The 15,367-nt window shown below is 36.1% G+C and overlaps 1 protein-coding gene across 1 annotated transcript in view; it reads left to right on the forward strand.

Annotated features, from left to right (window-relative positions):
* The window catches only part of UBE2E3 (ubiquitin conjugating enzyme E2 E3), an 88,548-nt gene extending 81,056 nt beyond the window's left edge, over positions 1 to 7,492 (forward strand). Inside the window, 5 exon segments of the mRNA XM_053447832.1 lie at positions 1,751 to 1,766; positions 1,768 to 1,798; positions 1,801 to 1,883; positions 6,030 to 6,177; positions 7,350 to 7,492. Coding sequence (XP_053303807.1) covers positions 1,751 to 1,766; positions 1,768 to 1,798; positions 1,801 to 1,883; positions 6,030 to 6,177; positions 7,350 to 7,447 — 376 coding nt within the window. The 3' untranslated portion in view covers positions 7,448 to 7,492.
* Positions 7,493 to 15,367: the final 7,875 nt, after the last annotated feature.

Raw genomic sequence — 15,367 nt, forward strand, 5'->3', positions numbered from 1 at the left:
GCAAATAATTGTGAGGCTAGATTGTATTTGAATTATTTCTCTTGTTTTGAATTTTATAAGTGAAATGATGTATTGTTAAGCACAATGTAATGTATCTGGGACTTAATAGCATCTAGCATTCAGACTTTGGTTTCTAACATTCCCTAAATGTGAGACTAAAAGGAACCAGGGTTCCCTGAGGAAATGACTGATTCCAAGGCTGGAATCCTGGGACATCTAGTTATGGCAGAAAGTAAGGAAGTACTCCTCTAACATCACAGCAGCCTGTCCCAGGAATAGAGGGGCGATTGGGAAGGGGCTCTCACTGGCCAAATTTGTCATCAAAAACAGTTAAAGGTAGTAATGAATTATATAAATCATCAGGGAAAAAAATCCATGAAAACCACACCAGTAATACACAGATTCATACAAATGGGAAATGAGAGGGATCAAGGGCTAGCTGGTAAATGTAGAAGAAATACTGAAATTGGAAAAACCATGATTTTATCACCATCACAGTATAGTTTATATACTGTGACTATATATAGTTTATATTTTATAGCTTGGATGTTAAATCTAGGGGAGAAATTTTGATGAAGAGCAGAGTGTTTGCATGGTCTTAAAGTGTCTATCCAAATGTTATTTATTGGTTGCGGGGAAAAAATAGTAAGCAGTAGGAAAATCAGACAGCACTTGATCTAGGTGATAAAAATTAACATCACCAATTAGGGATAGGTAAATGAATACCATGGTAGCTTGAGAACACATCACTTATGTAGTATTTGGCCGGGAATGCACTGTCTGCATCTAATTATGAGGAAACCAGATAATTCCAAAAAGATGAGCATTCTATTAAAAGAAGAAGGAGGTGATAGGAAGGAAGATGACTGTATTCTTCCAAAATGTTAATGTTTGTTATAAAAGTCAAAGGTGGAAAAGTGCCATATTAAAGGAAACAAAAGTTGTAGAACATAGGTGATCACAAGATGATCACAAGAGTAGATTCTGTATCTGGAGGAAAATTAAATTTTTTAAAAGACATTATTTTGCAGATTATAGGTTAAAGTGTTTTATTGATACATTTACTGAAGTTGTAGCTGTATTGTGATTATATTGGAGGTTAATTTAGGAAATGTGCACACTTAAGTATTTATGGGGAGGGGGCCAGATGTATTCATTCAGCTTATTATCACATGGCTCAAAAAAAGCACTGTGGGTGTCCGTGTCCGTGTGTGTGTGTGTGTGTCTGTGTGTGTGTGTGTGTGTGTACATATACACGTACATAGAAAGCGGGGGAGGGAGGGAGAAGATGAAAGAGTTGATGGTGGGTGCCTGGGTGGCTCAGTGGGTTAAGCCGCTGCCTTCGGCTCAGGCATGATCCCAGGGTCCTGGGATCGAGTCCCGCATCGGGCTCTCTGCTCAGCAGGAGCCTGCTTCCCTTCCTCTCTCTCTGCCTGCTCTCTGCCTACTTGTGATCTGTCTGTCAAATAAATGAATAAAATCTTAAAAAAAAAAAAAAAAAAGAGTTGATGGGTCCAAATGCTAACAGGAACAGTCTGGGTAAGATTATACTTGTGTTCTTTGTTCTTGCAGATTTTCTGTAAATTTGAAATATTTGCAAATATTTTATACATATATGTATACAACACACTCGGAATTATATTATCTCATTGTTCTAGATTGCTGGATTTACTCTAATACTTAATTGGTTTAGATGTTAACATTCATTACTTACAGATATACACATTGATTTTTAATTTCTTTTAAATAGTGCTGGGCCTAAAGGAGGATAACATTTATGAGTGGAGATCAACTATACTTGTCCACCAGGTTCTGTATATGAAGGTGGTGTGTTTTTTCTGGATATCACTTTTTCATCTGATTATCCATTTAAGCCACCAAAGGTAAGAACCTTAGAAGTCCATTCGTTAATATTTATTCCTTTTCCAAAATTCTAGAGGTTAAATGTGTATTGATGTAATCATTTTTATTTCATTATTTTTCATGAATTGATACAGAAGCTCTTATGTAACCAAGAATTTTAAAACTGAAAGAAATTGATTACTGCCTTATACAAATAACTTTATAATCAGCAGGAAGAGGGTTTGTTAATTATAAATAAAAGTATGCCACTTGCATACCAGCATACATTTTAGATTATGTTATAAGGGAAAATATCCTATGGACTTTCCTTGAGAAGCATATTGGGTTTAAAAAAAAAAAAAGTAAACCTGTTGGACAACTTGCAGAAATAAGAATTAAATAACTTGAATTTTATGCTCAATACCTATCTTTACAGATAAGCAAAACTAGAAAAACAGCAAGAAGAGGGAAACTACTATTATTTAATCAGCTTACTCTGTGACCTCTGTAGATAAGATGTAGTAATGGGAGTAAGGGTAGCTGGGTGGCTTATGTCTCAGCTGGCTCGCAATATGAACCATTAGATGGATAACAGAAGGGTTGAGTTGTACCTTGTAATGACTGGCAATTATTTTTCAAGTCTTAAACATAACAATTACCTGGATGGTTTCCTCCTCTCACTTCTCATTATAAAGTGGTCAAGCCAACAGGTAAAAACTGCCAGTGTTAAGCCTGAACATAATTATGGTCTAGTTACAGAGACTTCTGATATGTCAGGGGAAAAGTATGTTGTTATCAAGCCTTGAACTATGATGAAATGTTTTTCTTTTCAACATAGTTCCTTATGTTCCCTACACTATTTAAAATACATGTAGCAATTTAATGCCTGCGTGGCAATTTAATGCCTGTGCTCACTTGCATGCTTGGGTTGGGTGCCTGGAGAGTAAAAATTAAGGTTTTTTGTTTGTTTTTAGACCTGGGATTATTTCTCCCATTATCTAATAAGATAACAGTTCCACCTAGTGGTATTTACCTCAAAGTACAGACATCAAGGTTCCCTATCACCTAGAGGTATTTTGCTGTGAACTAGTTATCAGTATTTTTTGAGTATTATACTATGTGATCCATTAGAATTTAAGATTTTTAAATGATTGTCTTATTGAATGCGCTCACGTATGTGGAGTATATCTTGCTAGTTCAAATGAACAAGCCTTCATGTGAATAATACTACAAATTGTATTAACATTCAGAATGACACGTGTTAAGTGCTGGTGTATCACTAACTGCTCAATTTGTATTCATTGGTTAAGTTTCTGGTATTACAGAAAACAAAATCATAGCTGTCTTTGATAAATAGTGATACTTATTTCTAGATGCCTCATTTTTCTTGAAATTGGTTTTAATGTGGTAGCAAAATTAGAAGAAGTTTGCAAGATTTATTTTTTACCAAATTATTTTTATGAGGGAGTATTTGTTAAAGAAAAGGACTTTCCTATTTTTCTTGGCCTCTTTAATGTAAAATAGAAAATGACTAACATAAACCTTTCAAACCATAATTCTATGTATGATTTATTAGTTGTTTTGGTTAATATAGTGTTATGTTTTAATTTAGCATTTAATTTTTTTGCTGAAGTCTCAGTATTTTAATTTTCTAATCCTTCGATGGTGAATCATTCTTCTTGCCTAAGATATCTGACACAGTATTATGAAGCACTATCCAGATCTGTGGTTGAACAAGTGAGAAAGAAAGAATACTGCTGTTACTTTGGTGTTAGATGCAATATTTCTATACAATTCTGCTTATTCTTGAAGTTCAGGTAAAGTGTTGAACTTCTTGAGGTATAATAAAAATTTAATTCTCTTCTGTTCATCAACTATTAATAGTTGAATGGATTCGAAGTATTTTTTTAAGATTTTCTAAAATTTATTTATTTGAGAGAGAAAACACGCACGCATGCACGTGCCAAGAACGAGCAGGGGGAGAGGGAGAAGCCACTCCCTACTGAGCAGGGAGCCCAACTCAGTACTTGATCCCAGAACCCTGGGATCATGACCAGAGCCAAAGACACATGCTTAACCTGCTGAGCCACCCAGGTGCCCCAAAAGGATTCATATTATTAATTGTGTTTATAATCACGCATGTCTGTTGAGTAGTCAGCTCTTGGTGATCTAAACATGTATTATTCCCATATTCTAGAGCAGAAGCATCTGACAGAAATCTAATGCAAGCTACATGTGTAATTTTAAATTTTCTATGAGCTACATTATAAAGTGTAGAAAAAGACAGTGAAATTAATTTAATAACATCCAGTATATCCAAATATTGTCTATTGAACATAAAATCAATGAAAGAAAATTATTAATGCCAGGGTTTCATTCTCTTTTTGGTACTGTGTCTTGAAATGTTGGTATGTATTGTATTTTTAGCCGGTCTCACTTCAACGAGCGTATTTTAAGAGCGATAAAGGTAACATGTCCATTCTGTTACACAGACGTTCTGGAGGTACAGATTCTTCCCTTTTCCTCCCTTGCTAGACCACTGGTTTCTTTCTTGTTTTTAATTATACATCCTTATCAGAAATATACTTTTGAGGGCTTTTATTTTTTATTTTTTTAAAGATTTTATTTATTTATTGAGAGTGAGAGAGAGCATGAGAGTGGAGACAGTCAGAGGGAGAAGCAGACTCCCCGTGGAGCTGGGAGGCTGATGCGGGCCTCAGTTCAAGGACTCCGGGATCATGATCTGAGCCGAAGGCAGTTACCTCACCAACTGAGCACCCAGACGCTCTTTAAAGGGCTTTTAATATTTTCTTTCTAGACTCTACAGGGAGATCATATAGTACACTGGTAGTTCCAAGAGATCGGGAGCTGTTTTTTTCTTTTTTCTCAGCTACTCAAAATTAAGAATTAGCCACCCCATTAGTATTTGTGACTGTTTTTTTTTTTTTTTAAAGGTTTTATTTATTTATCTGACAGAGATCACAGGCAGGCAGATAGAGAGGAGGAAGCAGCTCCTCGCCGAGCAGAGAGCCGGATGTGGGGCCCAATCCCATGACCCCGGGACCATGACCTGAGCTGATGAGCCCAAGGCAGAGGCTTTAACCCACTGAGCCACCCAGTGCCCCTTGTGACTGTTTGAAACTTGCCAGTATTTGTTCCTACGATTTACCCCCCCCTTTTTTCATATATCTAAGAGATAAATAGTTTCCTTTATTCATTACCTTACGACCTTGCTTTTATTTCATTTTACTCTCTTAGTCTAACAAGGCACTGAACCAGTTGCAGAAACAAAAGGCTAAAAAATAGACTGGTGATTTCATCAACTTTCCTCTAAATCCTTGTCCAGTATTTCTGATACATGACAGGACATTAGTTGAGTTGATACTGATCTTTTTTACTAAGAAACTAATGTAACTTTTGTTTTATGGTAAAATAAATTCTTCCTAAGTTCCTTCTTACCTTTGATGCTAAAACAGAGCTGTGCATGCACATGTGTGCATGTGTATATGGTATATATATATATATATATATATATATATATATGGTCATATGGTCATACATACACAAAATTATTTTGTGTCATTTGTTTACCGTAAACCAACCAAATCAGCTGCTTACTTTGGTGTAAAACTGATATAGTACCTAATCTGCTGGGTAAAAAAAATCTCAACTGAACTGAATAAAAACCATTTCCTTTTTTATTTTTATTTTTTTTCTTTTTAAACTAGGCTCCATGCTCAGTGTGGGGCTTGAACTCACTACCCTTAGATTAAGACGTGAGCTGAGATCGAGTTGGATGCTTAACCCAGGCGTCCCAAATAAAATCATTTACTTTTTTTTTTTTAAGATTTTATTTATTTCTTTGAGCGTGAGACAGAGAGAATGAGAGAGAGAGCATGAGAGGAGAGAGGTCAGCGGGAGAAGCAGTCTCCCTGCCGAGCAGGGAGCCCGATGCCTGACTCTAGGATCATGACCTGAGCTAAAGGCAGTCGCTTAACCAACTGAGCCACCCAGGCGCCCCTAAAATCATTTACTTTTGATATTAGTTAAATCTGATATTTATTAGCTCTTCAGTAAATTATTTTCTATTTAGTGTCTATGATGTATTGTACTTAACTTTTGCTGATAAGAGTTTTAGTTGGTAATAAAGCATTCCTTTTCTTTGTTTTTAATGGAATTGCCCTTAGGTTACTTTCCGCACCAGAATCTATCACTGCAACATCAACAGTCAGGGAGTCATCTGTCTGGACATCCTTAAAGACAACTGGAGTCCTGCTTTGACTATTTCAAAGGTTTTGCTGTCGATTTGTTCTCTTTTGACAGATTGCAACCCTGGTAAGCAAACCTTTATTAACACACGCAGTGGGGCTACCGAAACCATTGTGTTCTTGCCTTAACTATGGATTGAGGAAGTAAATGCTGTTGGTGGAAAGATAAGCATAAATCATTTTGCAAGAAAATTATCAAAGCCATTTCATTTAGAATAGACAAAAGTCTCACAGTAACTTTGTTTAGTTTATTAATGGCATGCTACCTATAATTACTTTCTTTCTGTCGTTGATGGACTTTTTTCTAAATTATGTAGTGGTACAAACCTGTTTGATAGGAAGAAAACCGTGACTGGCACCAGTGCCTCCTTTTCTAGCTCCTTCCATGCTGTCGTGTGCTCTAAAGCAACTGCTTACTTAGTAATTAATGTATGGCTTCTTGTTCTCCCTTCTCTCTTAGATTATAGTTAGGTTTTTATAAGTAGTAATAGTGGATTATTAAAGTTGTAGTTGATGTGTTGGACTAGATTATGATTGTATTAACTCAGATAAAGTCATTATAACATAGTTCTAACATTTTCAAGAAATGCTTAATTACCGCATATTAACATGTATAGTTGACTTGAAAGCCTAGGATTTTACATATGTTATCTTACTAAGTGGTCATTTTTTAAAAAGTTGAATTACTTTTTTTACATATTGAACTAATCACCAAAGGCTTTTACTTTTATTGTAAGCCCAGCAGTTTTACCTATGCCCAATAGAATTAAAAAGGGTGAGGCAGCTCTAAGTGAACTGATAGGGAAAGAGCAAGGCACTGAAAGAAAGTATATATGCTTAATAATACTTTAAATGCTTGTGAATGTGCATAATATCTAGATAGAAATGCTGTAAACTATATTGTAAGATTTGCATTTTTATTTAAAAATCACATTTTTAAAACATCCAGAAGAAGGTAGAAATATAATCACCAACCACACTTCCATTGCTGAATAAATGCAGAGTAGTAGTATTAAAAAAATCAAGTTTATTAAGTCAGCATGTATTTTTAGTTAAAAGGCTTTTCTAATTTAAATATTAAAATACACAGATGCTTATGTTATTTAAAGCATTTTATTATCTTGAAAATTTAGCCATTATATAAAGAGGTGCTGCTGAAAAATTAGTGTTTTAATTTAATAGAGTATTAAAACTGTAATAAGACACTGTGTAATATCTCTTACTGTTCTATTTTTCCAGCGGATCCTCTGGTTGGAAGCATAGCCACTCAGTATTTGACCAACAGAGCAGAACATGACAGGATAGCCAGACAGTGGACCAAGAGATATGCCACATAATTCACAGAATTTGTATGCGGTGTGAAGGAGCAGAGGGCCCCTTCCACTGTGCTGCCAAATCTTTATAGCCTTTACAATACGGACTTCTGTGTATATGTTATACTGATTCTACTCTCTGCTTTTATCCTTTGGAGACTGGGAGACTCCCCAAAAGGTAAATGCTATCAAGAGTAGAACTTTGTAGCTGTAGATTAGTTATGTTTAAAACGCCTACTTGCAAGTCTTGCTTCTTTGGGATATCAAAATGTATTTTGTGATGTACTAAGGATACTGGTCCTGAAGTCTACCAAATATTATAGTGCATTTAGCCTAATTTCATTATCTGTATGAAGTTATAAAAGTAGCCGTAGATGACTAGGAATTATGTCATTTGTATTAAACCAGATCTATTTCTGAGTATGTGGTTCATGCTGTTGTGAAAAATGTTTTACCTTTTACCTTTGTCAGTTTGTAATGAGGAGGATTCCTTTTACCCTTTGTAGCTCAGAGAGACCCTGATGATCATCTCAAACACAATAAACATGCTCCTGAAGGCATAGTTTCCTGTCGTAATATTTTAAGTCAATCTTGTTAGAAGGTGTGTCTGAGATGATTGTTGATGAAACAAAATGCGGATATGAAGATTGACTACTAAGGACCAGTACAAATAAAGGAATTGTTAAAGTGAAAACATTTGAAATCTTGTTAAATGTGTAGTTTTTTTTCCTGAAGTACTTACTAATGAGAGCATATAATGAGCTTAAATATGTAAAACTGGATTTAAATCATTGATCCAAAACACACAATGCTCTACTTCGATAAGATGATATTTAAGCAAAAGATAATGTAAATTGTGACTCACTCAGGAATCTGGTATTAACTTATGGAACATTTTGTTTCCCAAGTGGTGATTTCCATCCACCATTGGACAGTGTTGTCAGACAACTTTAATCTGATAGTACTTCTGTGTCGTTGGTACATTTTTTACACTTTGCTACTAATCCTGGTCTTGAATTTTCATGGTGTATTGTGTGTATTACCATTCTTTTTAGGCCCTTAGCCAGCAGATAATAGCTAGAAGCAGAGTTGAACACAGAAACCGTTGTCTGGCCTGGAAATGGGACAGAACTCTGGATTAGTGTATGAATGTGGCATTTTTTTCTCATTTGAAAAAATAACTAAATTTTAAGGGTTTTACAGGTTACTTCTTTTGGTTATAGTTATCAAATATTAGATTTCTTATAGGAGAATTACTTTGCAATATTCAGGTTTGGTAAATGTTATAAATGTGCTTAATTTTTTTCTATGACTATGATAATTATTGAGGTAATTCTCCGGTCCTATAGCCAGAGGTTGTGGAATGTGTGCAAATGTCTTCTCTAGTCCTACATAAGGAGTTTAGCGTACCATCTTAAAATTATAGAGGTGGAGTTATTAGCATAAAAATACATTGCTTTAAGCTAATAAAGTAAACATTTATAGTTGCGCATACCCTAAGAGTAATGTGCCTCCTACTTGAGAATTTTCAATAGAAGTCTTAAATTGTCTTACTCCATCTCTCCATATTACAGAGGAACACTAAGCAAATAGGTAGTATTTTGAAGAATTTAGGCTTAGGTCTATGAAAACCTCTGAGCCTTGACTATTTTAGGTGGTAATAATCGATAATGGAGTTCAAGTCAGTGTGATGAGAGTGAGGACCTTTTATGTAAACTGTAAGGATTTCTGTGTAGGTGAGCTGCAAAAGGTGTTTTTTTCCCCACTTCCAGTATCGTATATTCTGTATCCTAAAGTAGTGAACCTCTCTCTTGATGCCAGAAAAGCTTTCATCATAATGAGTATTAGGATGTTTTGGATGCTATCATTAGACTTTCTTTATTTGTTACCCCCTAATTACTACCACCAACCTTTTTGCTACTTTGTAGGCTTACTTGAGACAGAGAAGAAGGATGTGGTTACTTAAAAATGTTCCTGGCTCTTTCACAAACTACCTTTATGGCCTTAAGTAAGACACTTTAACTTCTTTGAGTTTAGTTTATTCATATATGAAACAAAAGTTGATTCTGATTATCTCCTTATTCTCTGTTAGCCCTCAAACTCAGTAGGTCTAATGCTATAACATTTGTTATCCTTGTTCTTCTTTCTCTTTCAGGAAACAGGCTACAATTTCAAAGGAACTGAAAAATAACAATTGTCATTTGGTTTTTACTATTAGTTTCCCTTAAAATCCTGAATATTTCTTTTTACCTTGTTTTCTATTTCTGAAAAACTGTAGGTCCGCTTTTCAGTTATATAGATATTCATCTACAAATAGGGTGGGGCTTTTTCCCCCCATAAACTTTGCTCTGGATGTAAATTGTGGTATTTCAGAAACTGGATTTTTTTTTCTGACCCATTAAGAACAAATTGTATAAGTGAAAGTCCAAATATCACTTTGTAGGTGTTCAAGAGTAGTCATGGCCTTGAGCATCGCATTGAGCCTGCCGTGCTCAAATTCTGGTCCAGTGCTCTCAGAGGAGCCCTGCAGTGTGCCATGCAGGGCCATGCAGCCACTGCATGGCAGCCACTGCTTAGCTACTGAATGTCCCCTGCAGAGCTCATGAGAGGAGACCCTCTGACCATGTTTGGTTGACAGAGTGAAACTGATGCACAGGTGGGTTCAGTAACTTGCCCATATTACATGGCCAGTATGGTGGGGGGAAGGTACAGTTCTCCATTCTTCACCAGGTTGTGATTTGTAACATCACAGTTAATATTGACTATATCTATGTAACAGCAGATATTCATAGATTGATAATTTCTGAAAATGACTCTCTAAAGTACAATTTGCATCTTAGTAAATTCTTATTTTAAATTCTGATTTAACGTCTCAAATGTAACCTTACAAAATAAGGCTTTATTAATTGATTCCAATGAAGATGAGATATGTTTGTTTATCTTCTGCCTTAGATACTTAAGAATACTTTTAACATCACTAATTTCCCTTTGTTAATTGGGAAAATAAGATAAATGTCATCTTAATTTTTTTTTAGTTATACATCACATAACCCCATCAGGAAATTTATATTGATAAATATGTATCAAGCATTTAATAACTACCTTTTTCAAGCTAACAAGATGTATTAGTTATCTAGAGGTGGTTTTTTTTTTTTTTTTTTTTTTTTAAGCAGGAAATCTTAAGTAATCACAGGGATAAAATTGTGTAGGCATTTGTGGTTTGGATTGACCCTAAGAGTTCTAATAGAACTTCGAGGTGTTGGACTTAGAATCAGCCCACTAATTTGTCTAAATGTATTATAACAATACAAGAGTGACTATATTATAAAATTTAAGTCAATTTCCATCCTATGATTTCACATATTAACTTGTGTTGTAGTTATGTTAATGCAGTGCATTAACACATTTTCACTTGACATTTACATTGTGGTCTTTGGACAGAATTATGGCATGATATGAAAACATTATTTTTATAAAACCAATGCAAATAATTTTAAGAGGCTGAGATAATTAATCTACAATGATTACATTATCCACATATTTCAGCTAGTGTTCATTATTTTAAATGAGTAGAGTATATAAATAAATAGATTTGTTTCATGTCTAAATACATTACTAGGTTTTTCAAGTAATTCACAAATAATAAAAAAGAATTCATAATTACATTTTGATATACAGGCATTATTTGAAACATCAATTTTTTATAACTAATTTGTCAACTTTTTTGGGAGTAAAGTTTGTCCATGGTTTTACATGGGTTTTTTCTAAAAAAAGAATTTCTGAGACTAGTTTGTAAACCCAAATTGCCAGCAGGGATGGCTAGTGTTAGAGCCTTGTCGGACAGAATAAACCTTGTTAATTAGGAATGAGAAATGATCCTCTGAGGTGCATGCATATTGCCACCTGTCCTCACTGACCTCTTTTTCTCCCTGATGCTCTCCATGCACTCATAAGCACTTCTCTGAAGGGGATATCCTGGATTTTGAGCAGGGTCTCTTGTTTGTTTTAGTTTGCCATCTGTGCTCTCAGCTTTTTGTGGTTTCTTGTGCTGATATAACAGGAAGCCCTAGGTGATTTTTAAGTGATAGTATCCTATTAGCAATACCAAACGTTCAGATGCTAGTTTGAAAATTTAAAAAAAAAAAAAAAGATCCAGTTTGAAGTACACAGACAGTATTAAACATTTATCATTTGACAGTATTATCATTAATTTCATTGTCTATGAGAAAGAGTGATTTAACTCTGATTAGGCAGCAGAGTTCTGGGTTCTAGCCCTGGATATATTCAGAAATAAACAGAACTATGGCAGAGCAAAGGAATTGGTCAACAAATTTAGATATTACCAATGAGTATATTTGGAGATAATTTAAATTCACTTTAAGTCTGCCACAGCTATTGGTTACCTTGTTGAAATCCACTAAGGCTAAAGCCGATTACGCCAGTCTTCCCAACACAGAACATTAAGAGCAGTTTTTCTCCTAAATCCTCCAATCCCTAAAGTTTATCTCAAGTCCAAATCCTTCCATGAAACCCTTGCATTTTACTATCATGTACTTTTAGTCTGTCTGTTTCCCTGAGAAACCATGTGCACAACCTCAGATACATAGAAAGAATTTAAGCATGTGTGTATTTCCAAGTGCCAGGAACAAGCCAGGAGCCTTTCTTAGCAAGAATACTTTTTTCTTTTCTTTATTTTTTTTCTGTTGGAGGGGGTCTAGGTTGGTTATGCTATAGAACCCCCTTACCTGATCTCCAGTTCATTCTACACATTTAGGTGCTTGCTAATTGAAGATCCTTTCAAGCACAGTGATGCGTACAGAGATGAATACATTGTCACATCCTTAAATAGTTTATCATTTTCCTCTCCAGATGAGATTTTCCCCTCATCTTAGCAGAGGAGAACAAATCTTTGCTAATGTGTATCTATTTTCTGTTGAATAAGAAATTGAGCAGATGTCCCTGCTGGTGTAGTTATGAAAATATTGGTATAATAATTTTGTTTTACCCAATATATGTGATATTAAACATACTTAATACTATTTGGCACTTTTAAAATAATTAACTTTCTTTCAGGCTACTCTTAGTACCCAGTGTCTATAGTGTGCATTTTGGCATTTTATTACATTCAGTTTAATATCTTCCACATATTTCTGTACAGTGAGCTTTTGGAGGATAACTATACCCCTTGTCTCTGTATCTCAGTATAATACCTAACATGATGGATGTTTGCTGAATGAATTAATATTATGTCATAGGTATAAGTTTTCCAGAAGGTTATCCAGAGACCATAAGAAACAAATCAGTCATGTCTTCTTTAATTCCCTGTCGTACTGATTCAGTGCTTAATATGTAGTTCGTGTTGGATATAGTCCTGTTAACTTGAAATATCTGAAGTAGCAATGGGTTGTTCCAATAACCTACTTGATGTCTGCTTGTTTAAAATGGAGAATAACTTAATCTTGTAATTTTACAGTCCTTAAATATACCAAAATGCATTTTGTCCTATAGAGTTTACATAATTTTTCCCATGTTATTACTCTCCTCTTGAATTGACGTATTTTTATTGGTAAAAAGAAAAAGACACAAAGGAATACATGTATCTGTTTACAGTATTCTTTTAGGAAAATCTAAGAAAAAATGAAAAGTTACGGCCTTTGAAAAAAATTCTGTTAAGATAAATATTTCAGGGGAAAGGAACTAGTATACTATACAGTAGTATGGAGGGGCAGTCCTTGAGGAGTGTTGCAAGTTGGTTTTTGAAATATTATCTCTGTCTTCTCATTTATTTGTCTTCCCCACTTCTAGCTTCTGTGAGAAAGGGAATAGGATAAAGAATCAAAGAGGCTATTTTTTTTTCTTTGTTGCCCTATATTATTGAGTAACATGTAACATCAGTAGGTATAATTGAACGGTGAGTGGGGTAGAAGCTCCCCAATTCCAGAAATGTAATTCCAGCAACTTTCTCACTCATTGTAACAAGAGTATTTCGTGGGTCAGCTGAGTAAGCTCAGGTAGGCTAGCTGCCCATTACACCAGACTCAGTTCAGACCAAGGGATATTGACACAAGAGAAATCCTGACAATCATGGGGCCACGGCTGTAAGAGAAATTAGATTCCTTAGTAGGTCAAGTTCAGTGTTTTGACAGGTCTTATATAAACATTTCATGTTTCATCTACAAAGTGATGAAGAAAAGTAACTTAGGAACACAAAGCAGTGAAAAATAAAGTTCTACGTCAGTGGATCACTGGCACCCCTTCCCTGATTTCCTTTATCATGTTTTTAGAGCACTTTCCCCCTCTGCTAAACTCTCTGGCCACTCAACTCCCAGATGGTAAAAGTCATTTAAAATACACATGTGAGATGATTTTTTTTTTAAGACTTATTTATTTTGGAAAGATGAGGAGAGAGAATGTGTCGGGGGAGGGCAAAAACGGGCAGAGAGTCTTAAGCAGATTCCATACAGAGTCCCAGAACTTGATGTGGGGCTTGATCCCAGGACCCTGAGATCATGACCTAAGCCAAAAACCAAGAGTTGGATGCCCAACCAACTAAGCCACCCAGGCGCCCCAAGATGATGTTTCTTTTCTTTCTTTCTTTTTTTTAAGATTTTTATTTTATTTATGTGGCAGAAAGAGAGACACAGTGAGAGGGGGAACACAGGCAGGGAGAAGGGGAGAGGGAGCAGGCTTCCTGCTGAGCAGGGAGCTTGATGTGGGGCTCAATCCCAGGACCCTGGGATCATGACCTGAGCTGAAGGCAGATGCTTAACGACTGAGCCACCCAGGCACCCTGATGTTCTTTTTAATGACACATTTTATTTGTGTTTTGGTGTCATCTTTTTGATCATGAGCTCCTAGAGATCAAGGATCCAATGCACTTCACTTAGTCAATAAGTTACTAGTTATATACTCACCTAAATATTGTAGGTGCTTAGAAATAGCAGTAACCAAGCACATGAGAATCCCTTTCTTTATGGTGTTTATTTGCCATTGGAAGGAAACAGACAAAAGTTTGTGGGTTGTTTTTTTTTTTTAAGATTTTATTTATTTGACAGCACATAAGCAGGGGGGGCAGTAGAGGGAGAGGGAGAAATAGGCTCTCCAAAAAGCAGGGAGCCTGATAACGGGGCTCGATCCCAGCACCCTGGGATCACTATGTGAGCTGAAAGCAGAAGCTTTAACCAACTGAGCCAGCCAGGCTCCCCCAGACAAAAGTTTTTACAAAGTTAAAAAAAAAAAAAGGTGTGTGTGTATTAGATGGTTAAGTGCTGTGGAGAAAACTAAAGCAGGGAAGGAAAAGAGACACAGTGTGCTGAGCGGGAGGAAGGGGAGGTTGCGTTGTGGTTATAAAATGGGTAGTCCGACGCTTGGGTGGCTCAGTTGGTTAAGCAGCTGCCTTTGGCTCAGGTCATGATCCCAGCGTCCTGGGATCGAGTCCCACATCGGGCTCCTTGCTCGGCAGGGAACCTGCTTCTCCCTCTGCCTCTGCCTGCCTCTCGGCCTACTTGTGATCTCTCTCTCTCTCTCTCTCTGACAAATAAATAAATAAAATCTTTAAAAAAAAAAATGGGTAGTCCGAGAAGATCTGACCAAAAAGGTGAGTCAGGAGCTGAAGATGGGGAGAGAGAAGCCACATGGGGGAAGAGTATTCCAGGCAAAGGGAATAGCAAATGTAAAACCCAGCAGTGAGATCATGCCCAGTGCATGCAAAATCCAGCAACGGCTGTGGAAGGTGGACAAGAGTGAGCAGCTAGGGAAAGTGGAAGGCAAGATCAGGACTGTGACAGCTGGACAGACTCCATAGGGTCTTGTAGTCCATCGTAGGGAGTTGGGTAGATTTCTAAGGGAAGCCATTGGAAGGTTTTTTAGCCAGAGTGATACGATATGGTGTGTTTTATTAAAATCTCTGATTACTGTTAGGGAAGAGAATTGGTGGAGGGGAGA

This window comes from Lutra lutra, chromosome 3 (assembly GCF_902655055.1).
Source record: "Lutra lutra chromosome 3, mLutLut1.2, whole genome shotgun sequence".
In the NCBI taxonomy this organism is placed as follows: domain Eukaryota; kingdom Metazoa; phylum Chordata; class Mammalia; order Carnivora; family Mustelidae; genus Lutra; species Lutra lutra.